Here is a 24705-nt window from a genome sequence, read left to right on the forward strand (position 1 = left end):
GCCCAGGGTCCGTCCTGACTGACAGCCGGGTGGGACGTGGGGGGCTCTGGGCTGGGGCTGGGCACCTGCCTGCGGGTGCACGGCTCCTGCTGGGGGACCTCGCAAGGGCTAGTGAGCCTCTCTGAGGGCAAACATGAAACATGGACTGGTTTCTAAGTCTCCTCCAGCATCAAAGCTCTCTGGTGAGTGTCAGCTACACCCTGAGGGCAGGGCCCCTGGGCCCCGTGACCCCTGTAATGATCTGGGAGCAGAGGAGCCTTCCAGGGCGTCCTGACCAGCCCTGGGGGTGGGGGTGGGGCCGCAGGTGCTGCCACAGCTCTCAGACGCCAGGCTGTGCCCACAACAAAGAAGGTCAGCCCACCGGTGGCGGCGTGGCTCCGTGGGTGAGCGTCGACCTGTGAACAGGAGGTCACAGCCCCATTCCCGGTCAGGGCACCCTTCCCCAGAGCGGGTGCAGGAGGCAGCCGACCCATGATTCTCTCTCATCACAGATGTTTCCATCTCTCTCCCTCTCCCTTCCTCTCTGACATCAATTAAAATACACACCGAGTGGCCAGATTATTATGATCACCTGGCGTTTGTAGGCACATTAGCTATAATTTCGCGCGGAAGTTGCTAGAGGGCCAGACCATTGTAAATAGGGAAGCAGGCTGTTTACCACGACAGAAGTGATTTTTTTTCTGAAGATATGGGTAAACAACGCGATTGAACAGCCTTTGAACATGGGATATATACTGTATATATAAAAGAAAGGTCAGCCCTGCAGGGCGGAGGAGCCCTCTGGGGGAAAAGGACCCCCCACCCCCCAGTACAGCCTGAATCTCTGGGAGAGGCTGAGCCGCGAGTGGCCTTCCTGCCCCAACAGGCCCGTCTGGCTCCGGTTCCGGCTTGGACCAGCTTTCAGGCGACCTGAAGGGCAACTTTGAGAACCGCCTGACTCGCTTCCTCACCCAGAAACCCTCCGCCCAGCACAGCGCGGTGGGACCCCCCACCACACCCACACGTGACAGCGTCGGGGCACAGGCGCAGTCCGAGGGGACACGCCCTGGGGGCAGATTTGGGAAGGAAGCTCACCTGAGCTCCCGGCGCAGTGCCCGGGGCAGCCGGCCGCGAGCGCAGAGACGAGGACCTGCAACCTCAGATCAGGTCCCACCGCGGCAGCCAGGAGACACTTCCACGCGTGGCCACCCTCTCAGGTCACCCCTTCGACCAGCCCGGGGGGGCGGGGGGCAGACGCAGAGGCCGCAGGCAGCTCCGCTCCGAGGTGGCGGGAGCGGACACCAGCGTCCCCTCCTCCGGCTGAGGCTCCGGCGGCGGCTCACTGACTGTCACCATGGCTCTGTGGGCGTCCTGGGCGGGCCGGAGGCTGACTCACTCGGCACGAGGAGAGGAGGCGGTGCCAGGGCCGCAGACGCCCACTGTCAGCCAGATGTGAGGCGGGGACAGCACCCGGCGAGCACCCGGGGCGCACGGTGACTGAGCGTCCGGGGAGAGGCCGGGAGAGAGGCCACGCGCGACAGGCGGTGAGGGTCCCGGGGGCAAGCCGCCCACCCGGTGAAGGCCAGCAGGTCACCTGGGGTCAGGCTCGCTGCTCCCGGGGAAGAGCCCATTTCCAGGACAAATGTGCACACGGCCCTTCATTTCTACACACAGACGGGGGGCTGTGCGTCCATTCCACCAGTGACGGCCACCACGAAGACCAGCTCCCTTCTGACCTCCCGCACGCAGGCGCAGAACTCTCCCCCTCTTCCTCCTCCCCCTCCCTCTGAGTCCCCCCTTCCCCTCCCCTCCCTCTCCCCTCATTCCCCTCCCCTCCTCTTCCTCCTCCTCGAGAAAGAAAGAAACATCAATGATGAGAATCATGGATCGCTGCCTCCTGCACGCCCCTCACTGGGGATCGAGCCACAGCCCAGGCCGGTGCCCTGACCGGGAATCGAACCCTGACCTCCTGGTTTATAGGTCAAAGCTCAACCCCGAGCGACGCCCTGGGCTGGGAGCCGAATTCTTGACAGGACACAATGTGCTTAAAGAGAATGACACAGTCTGCTTGTCCCCAAACCCCGAGAGCGGAGACAGAAGTGCGTCTCAGCTTGTGGCCGTGTCCTGGAGACAGCATTCTGCCCCGATGTGACGTGCGCTCACCTGGTGTTTCATCGACACGGAGAGGCTGCTGAGCAAGGCACTGCCGCTTACCAGCTCCCCTCCTCCTCCTCCTCCTCCTCCTCCTCCTCCTCCTCCTCCTCCTCCTCCTCCTCCTCCTCCTCCTTCTCCTCCTCCTCCTCCTCCTCCTCCTCGGCACCCAGCGCGCAGCCCCATGTTCTCAGGCCTCCTTTCTGAAACAGAGAGAAACCAGCAGGCCCGTCGCCCAGGACTTACCACACAACAGCGGGCAGCCACTGAGGGACGAGCCTCCCTGCCCGGCCCCTGCCTGCTGCCCGGGGGGCGGGCTCCCCATGGCCGTCCTGCAGCCCCCGAGGCCTGGCAGTTGCTGGGACCGTGAACCCCTCGTGGAGCCCACCAGGCCGCCCAGTTCCTCGGGATGTGCCTGTAACAGCCCAGGCGCCTGCTCCCCATGGGCCCCTGCAGGCAGCAGGATGGGACTCTGGCGGGAGCCTGGGTGGGGGTGGGGGTGGGTGAGGTGGGGGCGGCGGAGAATGGGGCTGGCCGGGGCCTCAGGAAGGCACTGCACGCTGTATTGGGGGGGGGGGTCCCCCAGGTTCAGGCAGAAAGCACTTTGGGGTGAGTCACAGAGATCAGGTCCCCCTGTAACTGGGGCCTCGGTCCGATCTTTCGTACAGATTTGCCTCGGTGCCTCGTGTTCCTGAAATTTCTCCTCATCGGGGGGAAGCTCTGCTGGGAGGAAGTAGAAATGAGAAGAGAAAGTGCACGGGCAGGACTTTGAGGAGAGCAGTGGTTGTGTGTGTGTGTTTTTAAATAGATTTTTATTGGTTTCAGAGAAGAAGGGAGAGGGGGAGAGAGAAACATCAGTGATGAGAGAGAATCATGGGTCGGCTGCCTCCTACACACCCCCTACTGGGGATGGAGCCGAAACCCGGGCATGTGCCCTGATAGGGAATCAAACCGTGACCTCCTGGTTCATAGGTTGACGCTCAACCACTGAGCCGCACCGGCTGGGCAAGAGCAGGGTTTTCAGGAACTCAGCCCCAGGACAGGGAGTTTAGGCGTTGCTGGGACTCAGGGTTGGAGGGTGCCTGGGGCGGGGGTGGGTCAGGCCTACATTCCAGTGCAGAGGAATCTGGGTCGGTGTAGGCACGCCCCAACCCGACAGGATCTCAGACTGGAAATTCCCTGGGATCCCAGCTGTGCCTGGCCAGCTGTGCCCGGAGCAGGGAGGGAAGGAGGCAGGGAGGCAGGGAGGGAGGGAGGCAGGGAGGCAGGGAGGCAGGGAGGCAGGGAGGGAGTCGGGGCCCAGCTGGTAGGCCCCGCACTCTGCTGACGGCAGCTGAGGCCACAACCCGGACACCGTCACCCGGGAAAAATGTCTGGAACTGGAACCGCGGAGATCAGGCGTGGGGCCTTGCCTTTGTTTGGCTGGGAGCGCTGGGCGGGCGGTCCCCTGTCCTGTGATGTTACTAACAGGAGTGAAAAGACCCCAGTCTTAGCGATTCGAGGGACGCACAGTCGTTAGCAACGCTGCATGGTATGTCTGAGAGCTGCTCAGAGGGTAGATCTGAAAAGTCTCATCACAAGAAAGACACAGTCACTGTGGTGACCCATGTCCACCAGACTTGTGGGTCCATTTCCCAACGGACACAGCCTCTGGCTACACCTGAGACGAATGCAATGCTGCATGTCAACTGCACCCCAATAAAAAATAATAAATAAATAAATAAATAAATAAATAAAAAGAATTAGGCCACGGGCGATTCAGCCACCGTATCTCCCATCAGGGTGTGCTTGACCGCACTTGGTTTAAGGTTGGAATCCTGATCGGCCGGCTCCACGGCCTGCTCACGTCTACATGGGAAATACTTTTCACCTGGAGAAGAGGAGAGCATGGGGCCCTGGCCGGTGTGGCTCAGTGCATAGAGTGTCGGCCTGTGGACTGAAGGGTCCCGGATTCCATCCCGGTCAGGGAACGTGCCCGGGTTGCAGGCTCCATCCCCGGTGACGGGTGCGGGGGAGGGGAGGGTGCAAGAGGCAGTCGATCCATGATTCTCTCTCATCATTGATGTTTCTATCTCTCTCCCTTTCCCTTCCTCTCTGAGATCAATAAAAACATATTAAAAAAGAAAAGAAGCCCTGGCTGGTGTGGCCCAGTGGATAGAGCGACGGCCTACGGACTGAAGGGTCCCAGGTTCGATTCTGGTCAAGGGCACAGGCCTGGGTTGCAGGCTCGATCCCCAGTCGGGGGGCGTGCAGGAGGCAGCCGATCCATGATCCTCTCTCATCTTTGATGTTTCTCTCTCTCCCCCTCCCTTCCTCCCTGAATAAAATAAAATCAATAACCATATATTTAAACAGAAAAGCTTCGTCACTTCCTTCTCTCGCGTCCTGTTTGTTATTCTGTGGTGGAGGACTTGCTGAGTCATAGCCGTGAGCTCAGAGAGGAATATGTCCACGCAGAACATCGTGCTTTCATGGTTGGCGGGCAGCGGGGCTGACAGCTTGCTTCAAACCGCTCATCCTCTGAAACGTAGCATCGTTCTCCCAGTCCCCAGGCCAGCCTCCCTGAGCGGAATGGTGTAGGAATCACCTTGGTGTCTGTGCCCCAGGGCTTACACACAGCTGGGGAAGGATGCTGGCGGTTGTGCGTGCTGCCCCTGGGGGTCGGTCTTGGTGCTGCAACGCTCTTGCCTGGCCTCCACTTGGGTGAACCCCACGTCCTTTGCCAGAAGCCGCCAGTATCCCTGGGCCACTCTAACACGTTTCCCTCCGCAAACAGGTTGTTTCTGAAGTCCTCCGGCCGTGCAGCCCCTTTACCGCGTAAATCCCCAAACAGACCTGCCGGGTGCCCGTTGCTTAATCCGAAGGAGGGCTCCCTGCCCGGCCTCGCAGTGTGGGCGGCAGGTGGCCCTCCCGAGTGTGTGTGCAGCGGCCGAGACCCCGGCCCCAGTCCCGCTCATCAGCGACGCCCGAGGGCACTTCACGGGCCGTCGCCCAATCGAGACGTGGGTGCGCCAGCCTCCGGCTCCCATCCTCTTGGGATTCCCTGAGAAAGCCCCTCCCTGATACAGTTGAGACCGTTCTCATTGGAGCTGCACATCTGAAATCGTCCATAGGCGTTTACAAAACTGCAGGCCAGACAGCCTCAGCGAGGACAGACCCCCCAAAGGCTGGGCCGGGAGAAGGCGGGGAGCCCGGGCGAAGGTCACAGGTTCGTCAGCATCAGGCCCCCCGGTTAAGGAGAGTCACCTGCCCATGGCGCAGCTCCAAGCGGGGAGCCCCTCTGGTCCAGTGGTGGTGCCCGCCCTGGGCCAGCCACCCGCGGGCCTGCTGGGTACGGCCTCCCTCCGCGAGGCTCAGGCACCGTGGCCCCGACTGGACGCAGCCGTGATGGCCGGGGGACGCGGCTTGGGACAGGAGAGCAGCTCCGAGACGGAGTCTGAGGACCCCCAGATGGCGCCCGCTCAGTGGGGCCCTGTAGCTCCCAGTTTCAGCACAGAAACTCACCGCTGGGGGGAGACGTGCTCCGGCCTCGGCGGCTCCCTCTCCCACCTGCCTTTTGAAAAATATGTTTTCATTGATTTTTGTAGAGAGAGAGGAAGGGAGGGAGAGATAGAAGCACCGATGGTGAGAGAGAATCATCATTGATTGGCTGCCTTCTGCACCCCCGCACTGGGGATCGAGCCTGCAGCCCAGGCCTGTGCCCTGACCCGGAATCAAACCCGGGACCTTTCGGCTCCTGTCGATGCTCAGCCACTGAGCCACGCGGGCAGGCTGTCCTACCTGCGACTTTGCTGACACTGCCGCCCGCCGTGTCTCAGGGCCGTGCCCGCTCTCAGAGCCCCGCGGGGGCAGGTGACATCTGCCCGGGGCCAAGAGCTCCCTCCCCACTGTCACCTGTAGCAGCAGGTGCCGGGGTGGCTGTGCCTCACATGGCGGAACCTGGACGCCCGCATCCGCCCTCCCTCTCCACGGCCCTGGAAGTCGGGGCTCCCTGTGGGGGCGATGAGGCTTCCCATCTTGGACCAGCGTCCATGCAACAAAACAGGCAGCATTCGGTTTGTTCGGAAAGTTATAAACCTTCCGTGACCCTTCCCCGGCCTGACCCTACGTTGGAGGAGACCTTCTGTGAGTAGCTGAACCCGTGTGGGGGCGCCTGCCTCTCCTGTCCGGCCTGGGGGACCCCAGCACGTAATGCTGCCCAGTGACCAGCTGGTGAATCAGTGGGTGACCAGGGGAGACGCTCAGGGCTCGGATCCATCCCTCCGCCAGCGGATCCCCCACGGCCTGGAGAACATGGGGGTCCATGGTCATGGGGAGCCGGGGTAGGAGGAGGAATGCACGTGACTTCTCGCACTCAGAAAGCTCACGTCGGACCCCACACCAGTGGACACATACCTTCTACTCCGTGAGACGGGGGTGCTGGGACCAGGCTGAGCATCGTTTGGGGAGAAGACAGGAGACAGCGGCCAGTTCTCTCGGGAAGGACAGGGGACCCTGGGGATGGAGGCTTGGAGGGTCGGCGGGACTTTGAGAGTCCACGGAGGCGAGGCCCCGGACGGGGTTCACCCGAGGGAAGGGCCCGGGGCCCGGGGGGCTGAGTGACGTTGATGCCTGCGGGTGGGGCTGCATTAAGACAGCGGCTGGAGGGGCAACGGGCTCGGGACACAGAGTCTGTGAGGCTGTGAGCAGCCGAGTGGGATCTGCCTGGAAGGCAGGCATCAGGCGGCCACGGGAGAAGCCGGGGAGGGGGAAAGGGAGAGGGGCTGGGGGGGCGGTGCTCTGTGGACACAAGGGCAGAGGGTCCTGTTGGTGTGACCGCCGAGGGAGGTGAATGGAGAGAGAGGCCTGGACAACGGCTGCCCACGATGCCAAGGGTGCCCCAGTTCGCCCACCGGGCGAGGCAGGGCCCAGCCACAGGGGCCGGTGCTGCAGGCCGGGTTCTGCCTGGAGACGATGGGGAGAGGTGGGGGGCCCTGGGGAAAGGGCAGGAAGGACAGAGGGGCCTCAGAGAGAGAAGGCTCTGCCTGGCCATGTCCCCAGGTCTTCCCGGGAAGGGGTGCCCGCGCAGAGCCTGGGGAGGCTGCCGGCTGGCACAGGCTGTGTGCAGGGCCCTGGTCTGAACCTCCGCTGTGCAGCGATGCTGGGTGAGATGAGTTCACTCTGAGGCGTGTGGCCTGGCCGTGTGGAAGTGGGTTTGCTCTGGTCCGTTTAAACCACGCGACGTGGGCAGGCACCCCGCGCCTCGGGGTCTGCGCCGGATGGACCCCGAGCTCACGGCGACCTCCCTCCTCGCTCTCCTTCACGGAGGGAGCAGCCGCTCTGCCTGCACTTGGTGGTTTAACCCCAACGCCACATGGAAACAGCAGCAGAAGCGCCCGAGGCCCCAGTTCTCACGGGAGCTCATTCAAGGTGGCAAATAGCGGAAAGCATACGTGAGCACCTACTGCTGCTCCGGCTTTTCCTACCGATCGCTTCCCGTGGGAGGTTGGCGCTGTTTTTAATTCACAGCCGACCTGGGAGCGTTTGGGTTCATGAACAAGTGGGGAGGCCAGGACAGAGCCCTCGCCTCCCTCTCTCCCTCCTCCCATCCGCCCCCCCCCCCCACCCCCCGGCCCTTGACGGCGGCGATGTCCTCGTCACCATGTTGCAAACGAACACCCCGCACTGTCTGGCCCTCACTGACCCTGGCCACAGTACGAAGTGACCAGGCCACGCCCAGCAGGTTAGCTCTCGCGGAAGGAGCAGGGGTCGAAGAAGAAAGGGGCGCAGATCTCCCCTTTGGCCGGGTGTCCGTGTGCTCCAGCGAACATGGGTCCATGGGAGACGGGCATGCTGGCCACCCTTCTCCACGCTGAGACCTGGCTCCTCCTTGTTAGAAAGCGAGGCACGTGGAGGGATTCCTGCGTGGACTCGGCCCCCGGGCGGCCCTCACTGGGGAGGAGTCGGACACAGTCACTCACCAGAAACTTGCCTTCTGCACCTTGTCCACTACTCTCCCGGCCTCCCAGGCTGCCCGTGGCCATCCCTGCCCATGGCCATCCCTGCCCGTGGCCATCCCTGCCCGTGGCCATCCCTGCCAGTGGCCATCACTGTCCATGGCCATCACTGCCTATGACATTTGCAATGTGGAGCCGGTGGAGGGAAGTGCAGGGAGCTCGCCCTGATGGTCACAGGCAGAGATGACCACGGGCTGTGATGGCCATGGTCAGGGCTGGCCACGGACAGGGCTGGCCACGGGCGGGGGTGGCCATGGGCAGGGATGAGCAAGGCAGGGCGTGGCTTTGCAGTCCCTCCTGAAGGCCTCATGCTCATGCTTTCCGGGGGCCGTAGGGAGAGACGGACAGGGAGCCGCCTGCAGTGCCGGCTGAGGGACGGGTGGAAAGAGGCAGGGGAGGCAGCAACTCCCACCAGAGGGAGCGCGGCTCGCCGGCCACGGGCAGGAGAAGGCGGCGTGGGCTCAGGGAGCACGTTGACAGGAGGGGACCACTGCCCGGGAGGGCGGTGAGCAGCTGGGCCACCCCGGAGACGGCGGGCCCGCTGGCGCTCGAGGCCACGCCTGGGCTGGGTGTGCGGATGCATCCACGGGTCGCCCGACACGTCTCTTCTCGTTGCTACTCAAGAGTCTAGGACAGCCAGTGACTAAATCCGCAGGATTTATTAAACTCCTTTAGTCGATGCCATTTGCATACACAGGACCTCGCAGCCGTGATCAAGGGCCATCGCTTGGTGGGTAGAGAAGCCGAGGCTGCTTCCACAATGACGCAGGTGGCGAGGGCGGCGCCCTGTTCTCCGGATAGAGCTCCTTGGCCCGTACCCGTGTGTGTTTCTGAGTTTAAAATGACATGGGACTTCCCTCCAATAAAAAGGAAACATTTCTTCCCTGAAATTTCATTGCGGAGCTGTTTACAGGAGTTGAACCTGAGTGCGAGGTACAGAGGCCCACGGCGGGGGGGGGGGGGGGGGGCGCATGAGCCGCTCTCTCAGTGACTGCGGGGGGAGCCGGCCAGGAGGGAAAGGAACCCCAAGAACGCACCCCTTCACTGCCCGAAAGGAACGATGGTGTCTGACGAGAAGGTGCACCAAGAGCGAGAGCCATGGTGCCGGGGGCGGGGCCACACCGCTCACCCCGACTGGGCCCCGCAGGCCCCGCACAGAACTCATCAACCGAACCCGGACCCTAAGAGTGCGGCAAGAATGACAGGGCGTCATTCAAGGCGTCCAGGGGGACTGGGCACGCGGTCGCCCTCCTTGCTGATAGGGCTTCACAGGTATGTATATTTATATATTTATTTATAGACTTTTGTAAAAACTCTGACCACGCAGCTAGTGTCCTGGCTCTAACCTGCCTTCAAATTCTCACGGAGGCACCTCAGGGCGTCCTCAGGTGGCACCCGGGCGCTTGGGACGGGCCATGGGGGGGCGGTGCGGGCTGAGCTGGTCCCCGCGTGACCGTGGGAAGTGAGAGGTCGAAGGTGGCTCAGGACCTGCCACTTGTGTGCGGGGCAACGTTTCTGAATCCAGCCAATGAGCTGTGAGGCGGAGGGAGAGACACGCCGAGCCCTTTCATAGTGAAATGAGCACAATATTGAGAGGTGGGGGGTGGGTGGGGGGTCCAGGTGGCGAGTCAGGGGTGACATGTGGGTGTTAAGTGGCAGGCGGCAGGCACCCAGGCGGCCCTGGGCTCCCCTGGGTCTACCATCCTCTGTGTGGGGACCTCGCTCTGCTCCTCGAAAGAGGGGCCTTTGTCCCCGAACTTTCCACCGAAGCCTGGCACCGTCTTTCCTCCCATCGGACGTCCCTCCATGGGGATGGGCCAGCCGGGCGAGACGCTGGGGTCTGGAAGCAGCACCCATGAGGAAGTCGCGTAGAGTCTAACACAGGGGGGAGGGAACCGGGCCCCCTTGCCGTGTCTCTATAAAACTTTGTAAAAAGCGGTGCTGTGTCGGTAACTGATATTTCCTCTGCAAACTGTCACCCGTCACGGGCTTACACGGAGCCCGGAAATCACTTCTTTGAACGCTGGATGCAAAGGCCAGGGTCAGGGCCGCCGGGCAAACGGGTCCTGGTGTTTGTCGTGTCGGCGGGAAGGGACGGTGGCTTCCTGGGGCGTCCCCAGGACCCTCCGTGGTCTCCATGGGGGCCATAGGCCGGGCTTAGCATCTGCTTCCACATGAACGTTCCTTCATCACTTTAAAATATATATATATATTTCAGAGAGAAGGGAGCGGGAGAGAGAGAAGCATCCATGATGAGAATCACGGACCGGCTGCCTCCTGGACGCCCCCTAACTGGGGATGGAGCCCACAGCCCGGGCACGTGCCCTGACCGGGAATCAAACAGTGACCTCCTGGTTCATGGGTCGAGGCTCCACACTGAGCCGGGCCCTCTGTCCCTCTAACGTGCGGGCACCAGCTCTGCATCTCGTCGCCGCTGCAGCGGAGCTGGAGCAATGGTGAGCACAGGGTCCATGCTGAGTGGTACCTGCTTCTCGCCGCGGAGACGTCCGGTCACACTGAGATCTGAGCCAGAAGGAATGGAAATGCCCTGAGTTGTTTCTCCACCTCCACACGGTCAGGGCCCATATCTGCGGTCGGCTGGGCCGGGACCCGACCGGTGACTGCCGTGTCCTGCCCTGACCCTGCACCGCACGCCGTGGAGGACGCGTGTGAGATGGGACCACGTCGCCTTCAGCCGCCGCCTGCCCCTGGGCGCTCGCAGGCCTGGAGAGCCGGGTCACCGATCTTCATGTGACAGCATCGAGGGCGGAGACCCCAAGACGTGGGGTCCCCTGGCTGCTGTGTGACCAGAAGCAGGTGGTTCGACGGCCGTCTGGCTGTCTCCGGGCATCGCGTGCGATTCCAAGTCCTGCTGTGGCCGCAGTGCTGACGGGCCTTCCGCCTGGACTGAAAAGGCCCCGGCCCCGTCGGCTCCCCGCCCACCCCACCTGCAGTGGTCGGAGCAGTCGCAGGACAGGCCGAGCCCCGCTGGGAAGGCTCAGGTCTGGTCCGACCTCGGGCCCCGGGTCAGGACCGGGTGTTCAGGGGGTCACCCAGCTCAGGCCTCCCAGGCTGTGGTTTTCTACCTTCAAGTCTGGAACCCTGTGCTCCACCCAAACTCGCCAACAGTGCAACAAACACGCAGACAAAACAAGAGCGAAGCCCTCGGCAAGGTCCCAGGGCCGGCGAACACCCTGACGGTGTTAGATTTCAGCAGAAAGAAAAACAGGAGGCTCAAGCCTCGAGGAGAAAGGAGACACTGGGACAAGAGCCCACGTGGCAAATGGAGAACCGATCCATTTAGGCTGTTTCTGGGGACCCGATTCTATGCTCCTGGGCTGGGCTGGGCTGGGCTGGCCACTCTTTGGGGGGCAAGGTGGGGAGAGCAGGACCCGGGCAACACGTCCATGCTCGTGGGGACCGGTCAGAGCATGCTCGTGGGGGTCCCGCTGCCCCCACCGAGGTCACGGACCTGGCACCACAGATGGCTGGGCAGACGCAGACCTGGCAGGTGGGACCTTCTGGCCGTTTGAGTTCTGGGAACCGGTCAGACCCTGAGCAGGACTGCCGCCCGCCAGCTGCGTGCAGCCAGCCTCGGCATCTCTCTGAAGGTGGGCGCCGTCCTCCCGCCCCCGGCCACGGGCCCCTGACTACCGAGTCCCTGACGATGGAGAGCCTGTCTGGTCAAGACCCTCTCCCTGTCCCTCCTGACTCTCCACCAAATGTTGGCCCAGGCCTGGCCGGTGTGGCTCAGTAGATACAGCGTCGGCCCGCGGCCTGCAGGGTCCCGGGTTCGACTCCGGTCCAGGGCACGTACCTCGGTTGCAGGCTCCTCCCCGGCGGGGTGCAGGCGGGAGGCAACGATCAATGTGTCTGTCTCACATGGGTGTTTCTCTCTCTGCCTCGCCCCCTCCCTTCCACTCCCTAAAATCAGTGAATCCTGGGCTGAGGTCAGCAGACGGGGTAAAGCCGTGACATGCCTCCCGGAGCTCAGCCTCTGTGGGAAGAAATGAGCTCGGCTGACCAGCAGGTATTCTAAAGGCTTTATTTCTCTTTACGTGTACGAACGCAAACATGGCTTATCTCTGCAGTCATGAGGGCTGTCACGGCGAGGACGGGATCCGTGGCCCTCGGTCGGAATCCGTGGCGCTCGGTCGGGCCACGGGAGCAGGGACGTTCTGTGGGGCCCGGCGTCCGCTCCGCCGTCCCACGGCGTCTTTGGGAGTCGGGGGGCCAACCAGGTCCCTCCAGGGGCCCCACTGCGCGTCAGTGGCCTCGCCACATTCGGGGGTCGGTGAAGGTGCTCACCTGGGAGGGGTTTAGGCCAAGACTGTGCGTGGGGGGGGGGGGGGCGGAGGGGGGGTGGTTTTAGGATAAAAATGAGTCTACAAAACATAAAAGATAACGAACCCAAATCCAGTGAATGCGTTCGTTCAAGTCAGGATTAGGGAGTCTGGGATCCAAAGTGAATACGTATTCTCGAACTTTAGAATTTGTCATTGTCTGTTTTGCACAAGGTCAAGGATGGCCGAGAAGGCCCTGGGGCTGCCGGCGGGCACGCTGTGCGGCTGGCGGGCCTGGAGTCCTGGCTGCCCCCCCCGTGGGGTCTGCATCGCTGTGCTCCCCGAAGCAGCTCCCCCTCCACAGCCCCTGCGATGGCCAGGACGCCGACACTGCGCATGCCCCTGTGGCGGCCCCACGGTGGGCACAGACGAGGCCTGGCCACGGCACACGGCTCGGGTTCAGGTATTTATTTAGGTAGAAAAAAAACGCTTTGAACACTCTGGGGAAGTAGGACTCATTATAGAAGAATATTCCAGGGAAATAGTATTATTATTTTTTTGCATTTTCAAGGATATACATTCGTACTGATTTTTGCTTCCAAATATATTTTAAGGCTGTTTGGTAAACTATATACCGGATATGAGGTTCAATTTACAGGGTGCTGTTCTTACAGGGAGTTCTTAACGACTCAGCTTTAAAAAAGTAAAACTGTTTGAAGCGAGACAGACATGCGATAGTGTCCACTGTGCTCCGAGGGCGCCCATGCTCGGTGCGGTGGGGGGGGGGGGGGGGCGGGGCCTGCAGGCTGCAGAGGGCGGGGGGGGGGCGCCCCTCGCTGCGCCCCGGCAGGTGCCAGGGGCATAGAGCTGGGCGCGGCCTAAAGTGCGAGTCACAGGGCGGGACAAAGGGCTGCGCGGGGACCGGACCCGGACGCGGCTCAGCGAGGCCAGGCGGGCGGAAGACGTGGTGTGGGGCGCGGACACCTGTCCTCGGGGGGCGCCTGCCTTCACCTGGGGGACAGGGAACCGAGTGGGGTCGGTGGTGACACTTCTCCTCTGCACAGCACCCGCCTGTCCTTCCGGCATGACGGTCGCGGGGCTAGATGTACGCACCACGGAGCCTTCGCGTCCTCCCGCTGCTCTGGGGCGCCCGCCGGAACCGCGAGCACCCTCAGAGTCCCGCTGAGGTCACCACGCGTGACGGCCCCATCGCGACTGAGACAGGCGGCCTGGACGGAGGGCTCCGCACCCCCTCTCCCGCCCAGCCGCCCGCCCATGCCTATTCCTTAAACCTTTCGCATCACAACTGTCCTCCAACAAGCACACTTCCTGTTGGTCTGTTTTCCTGAAGGGCGCCCTCAGGGGTCCCCGACAGCGCTGGAAACCGAGCACACATCTATGAATGGATCCCACGCAGCGTGAGGGCGAGGCTGACAGGCGGACCGTGTGCGGAGGTCACGGAGGCAGGGGCGCACCGGGCTCCCTCGCGGGGTCAGGGCGTCTGCTCCCCGCCCGCCCGCCTGCCACGGGAGCGCCCGCCACGGGAGCGCCTGCCACCTCGACACCCACCTTGATGATGCTTCGCCCCCTCCTGTGAAGGGACCTTCCTTACGTGTCGGTGGTGCTGGGCGCTCCCAGGGTCCGACCTGGGCCTCTGGGTCATGGAGACACACGTGGGGGGCGGGGTGGGGGGCGGTGGAGGTGCCTTCTTGCTCGTTACCATACGCTTGGCACACGGAACATGGGGAGGGTCAGCGGGGACAGGAGCAGCGGCCCCAGGCGGGGGGCCCCCTGCACTTCAGGGGGCCGTGCCTGCCGGGGGGGGGGGGGCAGTGCCTCCAGGGAGTGGGGAGATGCACCCGTTTGAACGTGTTTGTGGTTCTTGCCTCTGATTATCTCACGATTATAAAAATAGAAATAACAAAATGTGAGCGGGTCCCTCTCCAGAGGCGTGTCCTGCTCTCCCGAGAGGTCCCACGCCTGCCTGTCGGGGCGCCTGAGTCAGACCGTCCGTCCGGGGAATAGAAAAGACGGCGTTGGCGGCGGGCAGCCCCGCGGGCACAGGCGGGCCGGGCGAGGACGGGCGGTCCTCGTCACCGCGTCCTAGAGCCGCGTCTGGGCCTCGGGGATGTAGATCTCGATGCTGTCGGCGCGCTCGCCGGCCGAGTTCTGGCGGAAGGACGCCGCCCGCTTGGCAGCCAGCAGGCGCCTCCGGGCCTCTTGCCGCTGCCGGTCCGGCAGGTCCAGGGACTTTTCTCTCGTGATGGGGAACTTCCCTTTGGGGGGCTTCTTTGGTATCGGAGGGGGGACCTTCCGTTCTTCCTGAAAAGCATCACACAATCATGGGTGTCAGGGGCCCGCGGCCCTGTCTCCCGCCCGCATCGCCCGCGGCCCTGCCTCCCGCTAGGTGCACACTGTGCCGCCCTCAGATGCTTCGGCCTGCGGGGGGGGGGGGGGGGGGCGCGAGAGGGGGGTGTGGGCAGAGAGCTTGCAGATCAAGAAATCACTTCTGCGCACGGCACTTAGCATCTGCTTGGTCCTCCATCTATTTAATTCCCGCGCTGAGCACAGGCCATGGCTACCACTCCCTCTTCTCGCGATTGCCTCTGGGACCTGGGGCCACGGAAACACGTGCCGGTCCTGGGAGGGTGTCCCTTGCACAGGGGCTCCTGGGCCTTGGGGCAGGGGCTCCGGGACATGGATGGAGCCTGCGCGGGCAGAGACCCGCCCCCTCTCTGGGGTGCTGTGCCCTGGGCTGGAAGCCGTCCTCCCGTGGGGGCCGCGCTGCGGCTGGGGCTCTGTCCCCTGCCAGTCCCTGAGGAAGGAAGCCAGGCAGGGCTGGGGCTCTGTCCCCTGCCAGTCCCTGAGGAAGGAAGCCAGGCAGGGCTGGGGCTCTGTCCCCTGTCAGTCCCTGAGGAAGGAAGCCAGGCAGGGCTCTGCCGGCCCTCAGACCCGCTTCGCAGGTCCTGCGCTTAGCGCTTTATTATAACACCCTCCCTCACAGCCGTCACACACGACCCCATCACGGCAGGACTAGCCCCAGGCCCTGGATGCCCAGGTCCATCATGGCTGATGTCCAGCCTGTGCATCCGCACACCGTCCCCACCTGGGGGAAGAGGGAGCCTGTCGGTCTCTCGATGGGGCCTGTGTCCAGCCTGGAGGCCATGAGGCAGGCAGGGCCCCTGGGGCAGCGATGACTATGGCTTTCACTCTCATTACCTGGCTGTGCACCCCCAGCTCTGTACCCCAGCTCTGCACCCCAGCTGTGCCCCTCAGCTCTGCACCCCAGCTCTGCACTCCCAGATCTGCACCCCCAGCTCTGCATTAATCACCACTGCCCCGTGTCTGCTGCACTGATTTTCCCTATCATTGTAGTTGAACAATGTTGGTCTAGAAAAATCAGATGATGATTATTCAGAACTTCTCTGAAATGTGCTAGGAAGCCAAGGTGCTTATTGCTAAGTCACACCCACTTGTGAGCCCTGCGAGCGACGGCTCCCCAGGGAAGAAACACAATCACGCGCTCACATGCAGCGGGAATGCCGGCCTGCTTTCAGGGCCACGGCTGACGGCTGACAGGAAGTGTCTACACCCCCCGACTGTCAATCAAGTTCAAAGGTCTGGTCTTGAACCAGGAAGTTTATCAGCGGAGGAGACGGCCTTGCAGCCTGTGGGGAGCCCTCTCAGCGTGACCCAGGGAAAGTGGATGCAAAGAACTCAGGGGCCAGACCCATGGAGGAAGTGGCGTCTTCTCTGAATTGTTCGCGACCAAGAGATTCGGTGGGAGAGCTGCCACTACAACAATCGATGATTTGAATTGCATTCCAGCGTATGTGTGCACGTGCACATGTGTGCACATGCGTGCACATGCGCAGACACACGTGCACACACACGCACGCAGAGACACACACGTGCACACACTTGATCCTGCGTGACCGACCAAACACCCGGTGCCATGCAGGCTCTGCACTGGCGCAGGGGGCCTGCGGGGCCGCGTGGGGCCTTTGCTCGCTCACCTTTCTCTCCGGAGATGCCGTGAGCTTCCAGTCGTTGAGCTTCAGCTGCTGCAGCTCATCGAACTTCATGCTGACGTCCTCCACCGAGAGCTGCAGCATGTCCCAGTAGCCCGCCAGGTCCTGGGAGGTCGGCCTGGGCATGGCGCTGGGGTCCTGGAACACACAGGGGGATTAGAGCCGGGCAGCGGGAGCTGGCAGAGGGCTGGGGGGTGGGGGTGTGGGGTGGGGGGGAGTTACAGGAGTGGATCAGGGAGAAGCCAATCCCAATTCGGGTGAATATTCACCAGGCCCAGTTTGCACAAGTGTTTGTGCACAGTTTAAAGCAGGAAAAGGCTCTCAAAGGGGGCACCCGGATTCGAACCAGGGACCTCTTGATCTGCAGTCAAATGCTCTACCCCTGAGCTATACCCCCGCCTGCTGAGAGTGGCGAGTCGCTCATGAAGTCCTCCACGCGTCCACTCACACGCGGGCGTCGGTTCTGACTCAGCGGAGCCGCTCGGCCTGCTCGACTGCACTTGCAACTCTGACGCCATAACCGTTCTCTCTTCCCCGAAAGGCAGCGCGCCCGCCGCACCGGCCTGGCACCCCTGGCGGTTCCAACTGCGGGCAAAGGCTGCACCTGCCGGTGCGTCAGGCGGGGAGGAAGGCCAGCGGCCAGCCGGCCGGCGCTTCGGAGCAAGGACCGGCCCGCTCGTCCCTGCTTCCAGCGGGACTGCGCCCAGTGCCCTCAGCGTGGGTCCGAGAGGCCCCCACCCGCTCCGCATCCCGCATCTCTTCCCGGCCTGTGCGTCTCAGTTCTCATGTCAGCTTTCCATTGTGGGCCCTGCCCTCCCAGCTCACCACTGCGTCCTGTCTTTCCGCTAGCCTTCCCTCCCATCCGTGATAACACATTTTCTAAACTTTTTGTTTCTTTGAATTTCTCAAAGAAATTATGAAAAGGCCACACATGTGTGACTCCAGCTCTGTGACATCCTGGAAAAGGCGGAACTACGGGGACGGGCACAGGTCAGGGGTTGCCATGGGGATGGGGAGAGGAATGAAGGGAGGCCCAGAGGGTGGGGGGCAGTGGAACTGCTCTGGGTGACGCTGTGATGACGGACACACGTCCTCACACATCTGTCCAGGCCCCCAGGGTGCAGAGCACAGAGCGACCCTGACGTCCACGGTGGACTCGGGTGATGATGGCGTGTCCGTGCAGGCTCCTCCGTGGTGACTGACAGGTGTCCACCTGGAGGGTGTGGATGGGGGGGGGGGCGTGCAGGCTCCTCCGTGGTGACTGACAGGTGTCCCACCTGGAGGGTGTGGATGGGGGGCGTGCAGGCCCCTCCGTGGTGACTGACAGGTGTCCCACCTGGAGGGTGTGGATGGGGGGCGTGCAGGCTCCTCCGTGGTGACTGACAGGTGTCCACCTGGAGGGTGTGGATGGGGGGGGGGGGCGTGCAGGCTCCTCCGTGGTGACTGACAGGTGTCCCACCTGGAGGGTGTGGATGGGGGGGGGGCGTGCAGGCTCCTCCGTGGTGACTGACAGGTGTCCACCTGGAGGGTGTGGATGGGGGAGGGGCGTGCAGGCTCCTCCGTGGTGACTGACAGGTGTCCACCTGGAGGGTGTGGATGGGGGGCGTGCAGGCTCCTCCGTGGTGACTGACAGGTGTCCACCTGGAGGGTGTGGATGGGGGAGGGGCATGCAGGCTCCTCCGTGGTGACTGACAGGTGCCCACCTGGAGGGTGTGGATGGGGGGGGGGGGCGTGCAGGCTCCTCCGTGGTGACTGACAGGTGTCCACCTGGAGGGTGTGGATGGGGGGGGGGCGTGCAGGCTCCTCCGTGGTGACTGACAGGTGTCCACCTGGAGGGTGTGGATGGGGGAGGGGCATGCAGGCTCCTCCGTGGTGACTGACAGGTGCCCACCTGGAGGGTGTGGATGGGGGGGGGGGGCGTGCAGGCTCCTCCGTGGTGACTGACAGGTGCCCACCTGGAGGGTGTGGATGGGGGGGGGGCGTGCAGGCTCCTCCGTGGTGACTGACAGGTGCCCACCTGGAGGGTGTGGATGGGGGAGGGGCGTGCAGGCTCCTCCGTGGTGACTGACAGGTGTCCACCTGGAGGGTGTGGATGGGGGGCGTGCAGGCTCCTCCGTGGTGACTGACAGGTGTCCACCTGGAGGGTGTGGATGGGGGAGGGGCATGCAGGCTCCTCCGTGGTGACTGACAGGTGCCCACCTGGAGGGTGTGGATTGGGGGGGTGGCGTGCAGGCTCCGTGGTGACTGACAGGTGTCCCACCTGGAGGGTGTGGATGGTGGGGGCCGTGCAGGCTCCTCCGTGGTGACAGGTGTCCACCTGGAGGGTGTGGATGGGGGGGGCCGTGCAGGCTCCTCCGTGGTGACTGACAGGTGTCCACCTGGAGGGTGTGGATGGGGGGGGGCGTGCAGGCTCCTCCGTGGTGACTGACAGGTGCCCACCTGGAGGGTGTGGATGGGGGGGGGCGTGCAGGCTCCTCCGTGGTGACAGGTGCCCACCTGGAGGGTGTGGGTGGGGGCCGTGCAGGTGGGGCAGGGGAGGTGGGAAATCGCTGGCCTTGCCCTCAGTTGAGCTGTGAGCCTAGAACTGCTCTAACAGTGAAGTCTGAGAAGAATGTGTCAGTGCTGCCTTGGTCACCACCTCATCCTGAACACACGTCATCGGACCCCGAGAGAGGTGCCAATCATCACGCGTTCACGGGCTCGACACGCCCTGGAAGCCGCAAGCCCAGGACCATGAGGGCAGCGCTGAGGCGGCGACGGGCCAGCCCTGCCTCTCGGCTCTACTCCCACAGCGACTACACCTGACAAATGAGCCATTTGCTCCAGTGACTAAATCCCCCGAGGGAACAGGCCCGGCTCTGGCTGGGCCCTCGCTCAGGAGGGCCGGTGGGGCCCCCAGGGGCGCCTCCTCCTCCCAGACGGGCGGGGAGCTGTCGCCTGCATTAAAGCCGGCCCTTCCCTCCCCATACCCTGGCCCCTGGCCGGGCCCCAGCTGCCTCCGGCCCGCAGCTCCAGGCCCAGGCCGCTCCCTCCTGCACTTGGCCTGCCTGGAGGCGCCCGAGTCTGCAGCCCCTGGTGAAGGGTTCGAGCGATTCGCACGTGGTTCCGATTTGGTGAGGGCCCCTCTCGTTAAGCAGCCGGGACGTTCTGTGGGTAAATATTCGTGGGAACCGGCTTCAGCGTGGCCTTCAGCCTCCTCGGTCGTCGCCGCGGGCAGCACAGCAGGACCTGCAGTTTGGTTTGGTTTAAGCTGCCTTTCGCCCGGGTCCTGGTCTGTGTGGGCGGCTGGACAGAAGCAGCAGGACCGGCTCACGGACGAGAGATGACAGATGACGGACGGGGATTCTCTGTGGAGGCCGAGCCCGAGGGGAAGGTGCTGGCGGCGCTGGTCCCGTCCCGTGAGCTCTCTCTTCCCGGTTCACACACGGCGCTCCCCTTCCTCCCGGCCTCGCATGGGGGAGGGGAGGGGAGGGGAGCTCTGGGGTCCATTTAATGAAGACAGGGTTCCTGTCCCTGAGCTGCACCCTCACAACCCGATGACCCCCAAAGCCCCGCCTCACCACACCATCCCACTGGGGTAGGATTCGACGTGATGGTTTGGGGACATTCCGTCTACACCCATGTCAAAGTGATCACTTCTTCTTTTTTTTTTTTAGAGAGAAAGGGAGAAGCATCAATGATGAGAGAGTCATTGTTCAGCTGCCTCTTGCACGCCCCCTACTGGGGATCAAGCCCGCAACCCGGGCATGCGCCCTGACCAGAATCAAACCCGGGACCCTTCAGTCCGCAGGCTGGCGCTCTATCCACTGGGCCACACCAGCCAGGGCTGATCACCTTATTTTGCTGTTAATCCTCACCGGAGGATATTTTCCTGTTGCTTTTCAGGCAGAGTGGAAGGGAGGAGAGAAACATTGATGTTTCATCGACTGGTTGCCTCTTGCATGTGCCCCGACTGAGGGTGGGGCGTGAGCCCACAACTCAAGTACATGCCTTTGACTGGGAATCGAACCCGTGGCTCTCAGGTGTGCGGGCTGAGCTCTAACTACTGAGCAACACTGGCCACGGCCCAAAATGATCACTTTTGACCCCAGCCCCTTTCTGTGGAAAGCAGCCAGAGGGGCCGCTGCCCGAGGGACTTGCCCACCGCCCTCTCCCCTCCCCCCTGCCCCCTCCCCCCTCCCTCCCTCCTGCCAGGCCGGGTTGTGTCTTGTTTTCTGTGTGAGGCTGTTCTCGTCCTGCACCACCAGGGGGCGCCCGCGCCCTTCGAGGCCCTGACCACAGGGCTGCAGGCAGCAGCTGGGCACGGTGGTGCTCACTCCTGGGTGTCGGGCTCAGCCTCCGCTCAGGACGGACACAGCAGCCCTGGCCGTCCCTGCGGTCACCTGACCCCGCAGGGTCATCTGGTCCCAGGGAGGCTCCCGGCCTCGGACACGCGGGGTCCTCATTGCAGTCCCCAGGAGCTTGCTGTGTCCCCTCTGACTTCAGGGCGCGGGCGGTCCTCTTCTGAAGTCTGGCAGGTCCCGGCGTCCATGGCTGGGCTCCGGTCCCGGTGCCCGCGGTCCAGGCGGCCATCCCCCGAGGGCAGACATCGCCCTCACTGTCGCTGCTCTGGGCCGACAAGGCCGGTCCCTCTGGGGCCTTGGAGCGAGGTGACCGGCACAGCCAGGCCCGGGGCCCTGGGGCGGGGCATGCACATTCGGGTCCCCCTGTGCTTACGTATGTTTATAAACGTCATGGGGGCCAGGCCGGGCCCCTGCCCCAGCAAAGCCAACCCCCCCGAGCGTCCCCGTGGAACTACAGCCACACAGGTCCCACGGCGCCCGCTCCGACGGAGGGTGGAGGTCCCCGCGACGGGACGCCGATGCCCCGCTCCCCATCTCTCTGTGCCAGTGTGCGGGGAGGGGCTGGCAGCCCGGGGCACACACACAGGACGGTGGGCAGCTCCAGGCGCAGAGTCAGGTCCTTAGGGCTGAGGCACTTCCCGTCTCTACCAAGCGAGCCGGCCCGGCGCTGCGGGTCCGAGCCCACGGGCGGCCCCCGGGTCGCCCGCAGGATCGGATCTGGATGAGCCGCCCAGGCGGGCGAAAGCATGACCGCTCTACAAGCCAGAGCCGTCTCCCCTGAGACAGGGCGGGACCAGCCTGCCCCTCGTGGGGGCAGGGCGACAGGCCCACGCTCTCACCGACGCCACTCCCTTACGAGGGATAACAGGGGCTCTGACAGGGAGGCAAGAACACGCCTGTAAACACAGGGAGTACACGCCTCCGCAGCTTCACGTGTCTTTCCCGCGCCACCTCATGTCACAGCGAGGCGGTGGCATTTCCCGGCGAACTCTCACGGGGTTAATTGGAAAATATTAGAGAAAACATATTTTAAACGATCCAATTAGAAGGGATGGATTGCCAACTCTGGGCGCTCTGCTCGCTTTCATGTCTAAGAACACCCTGTAAATTCACTGTCTCCTTGCAAATTAAAGCGCCAAGCGAAACCGATCAAACCACAGCGACCCCCCGCCCCCCCCTCCAGCGGCAGGAGGCCTCCGAGAGCGATTTGCATGTTAATGGGAATGTCTTGTCTGAAAGAAATCGATGTCTGGCTCATGAGATGGCCACACGCTAATGTGAATCCCAGCCAGTCATTCCTCCGATATACTCAGTGAATACCTCTTTAGTCGGATAAGGAATGTGCACAGGTGCCCAGACACACACGCATGCCCTTACACATGGATGTGTAAGTACTTACATGTGCACCTGAAACTTACATGTTTAGAAATAGAAATATTTACATGAAAGTAGGCATATATAAATATGTATATAACTAAGTATACATAAACATATATGTTAATATGCATGTACAGGGTGTCCCCAAAGATGTATACACACTTTAACAGCTGATAGCTCAATTTTGAAAATGAAACGTATATTGTTTTATTTTTTAAAAATACATTTGTATTGATTTCAGAGAGGAAGGGAGAGAGAGGGAGGGAGAGCGAGAGAGAGAAACATCAATGATGAGAGAGAATCATGGATCAGCTGCCTCCTGCACAGCCCCTATTGGGGATCAAGCCTGAAACCTGGACATGTGCCCTGACTGGGAATCAAACCGTGTCCTCCTGGTTCATAGGTCGACACCCAACCACTGCGCTACACTGGCCGGGCTGAAATGTATTTTAACAAACACTGCCTGTACAATTATTCAGTGTGTGTATACAGTTTTGGGGAATACTGTAAATAAATATATGGCTTTTCTTTCCTTCTCATTTTCAGGAAGATCAGAACCAAGTTTACTGTCGACTGTATTAATTATCTAGTTCAATGCTATATTCATTTCACTCCTGACCATCTATAAGAATAAAAGCGTAATATGCTAACTAGACCGGACGTCCTTCCAGACGACCTTCTGGACGACCTTCTGGACGAAGCCGGGGCTGGGAGGGAAGCCTGGGTCCCGGGTGTTAGAGGGAAGCCAGTGCCGGCAGCTGGGGGAAGGAAGGCCTACTCTGGCACAAATTTCATGCACCAGGCCTCTAGTAAAATATAAAGCCCAAATTATTTCTAAAATCTCTTCTTAGTCTCTTTAAATGTGGTTGTTTGTGTGTTTTCATCGAAGCCACCTCCTTGTCTGTGCCCGTGAGATTCTCCATAGCAGCAGTCCAGGCCTCCTCTCCTCCCCCAGGGCCCGGGGGACAGCCAGGGGCAAAGGCCCCACCTCACACCGCACCAGGCGCACCTGTCTCCCGCAGGCCCCGCCCCCGCCCACCCCCGCCCAGTCTCCCAGCCTCTGGGCCTGGGGTGCCCATCGGAAACCCCCCAAAGCCGGGCCGTGCCCTCTCTGCACTCAGCCTGCGCAGTGACGGCGTCGTTAACGAGCCAGACCCGGGGAGCGTGGGAAGGAGGAGCACGCAGCCCGTGCCCGGAGGGCAGCCGTGTCTACTCACCAGGTTCTGCTGGCAGAGCCAGTAAAACTGCTGGAACTTCTGGGACATGAGGAGCTGGGCGCTGCCGACCGCACTCCGGATCTTGCCGAGGACTGCGGGGCACAAACACAGACCGCGCTGAGGAGCCGCCACCGGGACACAGGGCACAGCGCGAGGGGTGCCCAGGGCGCCGGCTCTAAGGAGGAGCAGCAGCGCCCCTCCGCCACGGGCTCAGAACTCCGAGTGGACCGCTCGGGAGCCGCCCGCCGGCTCAAAGCTTTCCATCCCCCACGCGGGAGGGAAACTCACAGGCGGCCCCGTGTCACCCGCTCAGATACCGTTCGTTCCTCAGCCTTGGGAGGAGTTTGGTTTACGAAGGTGGTGCAGCCTGGCCGGTGGCTCAGTGGATAGTGCATCGAACTGGGGACTGAAGGGTCCCGGGTTCGATTCCCGGTCAAGGGCACAGGCCCGGGTTGTGGACTGGATCCCCAGTGAGGGGCATGCAGGAGGCAGCCGGCCCATGATTCTCTCTCAGCAGGGGTGCTTCTCTCTCCCTCCCCCTCTCCCTCCTCTCTGGAATCAATGACTATGTGATGCGACATCAATACGTGTGTGACGCGGGGCGCGCGGGAAGCCTGCCTTCCCCCGGCCGGAGGCGATGCTCGGAGCGGAAGAGGCCGGCGCACAGGGCAGGAGCGTGCTTCCTCCCGCCTCCCCGCCGCGGGCGCGCTGTGAGCGTGCTAACCGTGAGGCAGCCACGGGGACACCGCTATCCCCCCTGACGCGACCAAACCACCTCCACGGGCGACCGGCCAGTCGTCAGAGCCGGGCTGTGAGGGCCAGCTCGTCCGTGGGGCGGAGCCACGAGGAAGGTCACGCAGGGGATTGTGACACGGAGGCCACGCTGGCTCCCGGCTTTCCCCCCGGTGCAGCCCCCCCACAGCGGACACACTTCGGGGGCCAGCGAGTCACCAGTTACCGCAACACGCCACCCTGCAGCGCTCACCAACGCCCTGACCAGGAACGGGGCACAGACCTGCCCACCTCCCTGTGCGGTCTGCGGGACTGGGGTGCCCGGGCAGCCGTGGGCGTGGGTAGGGCAGGAAGCAGAGCCCGGCACGGATGGGGGGGTGAGGGAGGTGCTCGGTCGGTCGGTCAGGATTCCGGTGCAGGCAGGAGGGGGGCTGCAGGGATCCCGGGAGGGGCTGCATTCTGCAACCCGGGCCTGTGCCCTGATGGGAAATGACCTCCTGGTTCATAGGTCGACGCTCAACCACTGAGCCGCACCGGCCGGGCTTGGTCACACCTTAACCCCTGACGGAACAGCCCCCCAGCTCCGGTCTCCCAGG

At 62.7% G+C, this 24705-nt stretch overlaps 2 protein-coding genes across 2 annotated transcripts in view; both read right to left on the bottom strand.

The window, feature by feature from the left end:
- Positions 1–1343, bottom strand: part of CLN8 (CLN8 transmembrane ER and ERGIC protein) — a 20411-nt gene extending 19068 nt beyond the window's left edge. Inside the window, exon 1 of the mRNA XM_081085078.1 lies at positions 1075–1343. The gene's annotated coding sequence lies outside the window, so the exon portion shown is untranslated. The remainder of the gene's footprint in view (positions 1–1074) is intronic.
- An 11519-nt stretch (positions 1344–12862) lies between these two features.
- DLGAP2 (DLG associated protein 2) overlaps positions 12863–24705 on the bottom strand; it is a 69250-nt gene continuing 57407 nt past the window's right edge. Inside the window, exons 10-12 of the mRNA XM_081085080.1 lie at positions 23378–23469; positions 16426–16578; positions 12863–14731 (exon numbers count right to left, since the gene is read on the bottom strand). Of these exons, the coding sequence (XP_080941206.1) occupies positions 14513–14731; positions 16426–16578; positions 23378–23469 (464 nt within the window). The 3' untranslated portion in view covers positions 12863–14512. The remainder of the gene's footprint in view (positions 14732–16425; positions 16579–23377; positions 23470–24705) is intronic.

The sequence above is a fragment of the Myotis nattereri genome, assembly GCF_964212035.1.
Source record: "Myotis nattereri genome assembly, chromosome: 2".
In the NCBI taxonomy this organism is placed as follows: domain Eukaryota; kingdom Metazoa; phylum Chordata; class Mammalia; order Chiroptera; family Vespertilionidae; genus Myotis; species Myotis nattereri.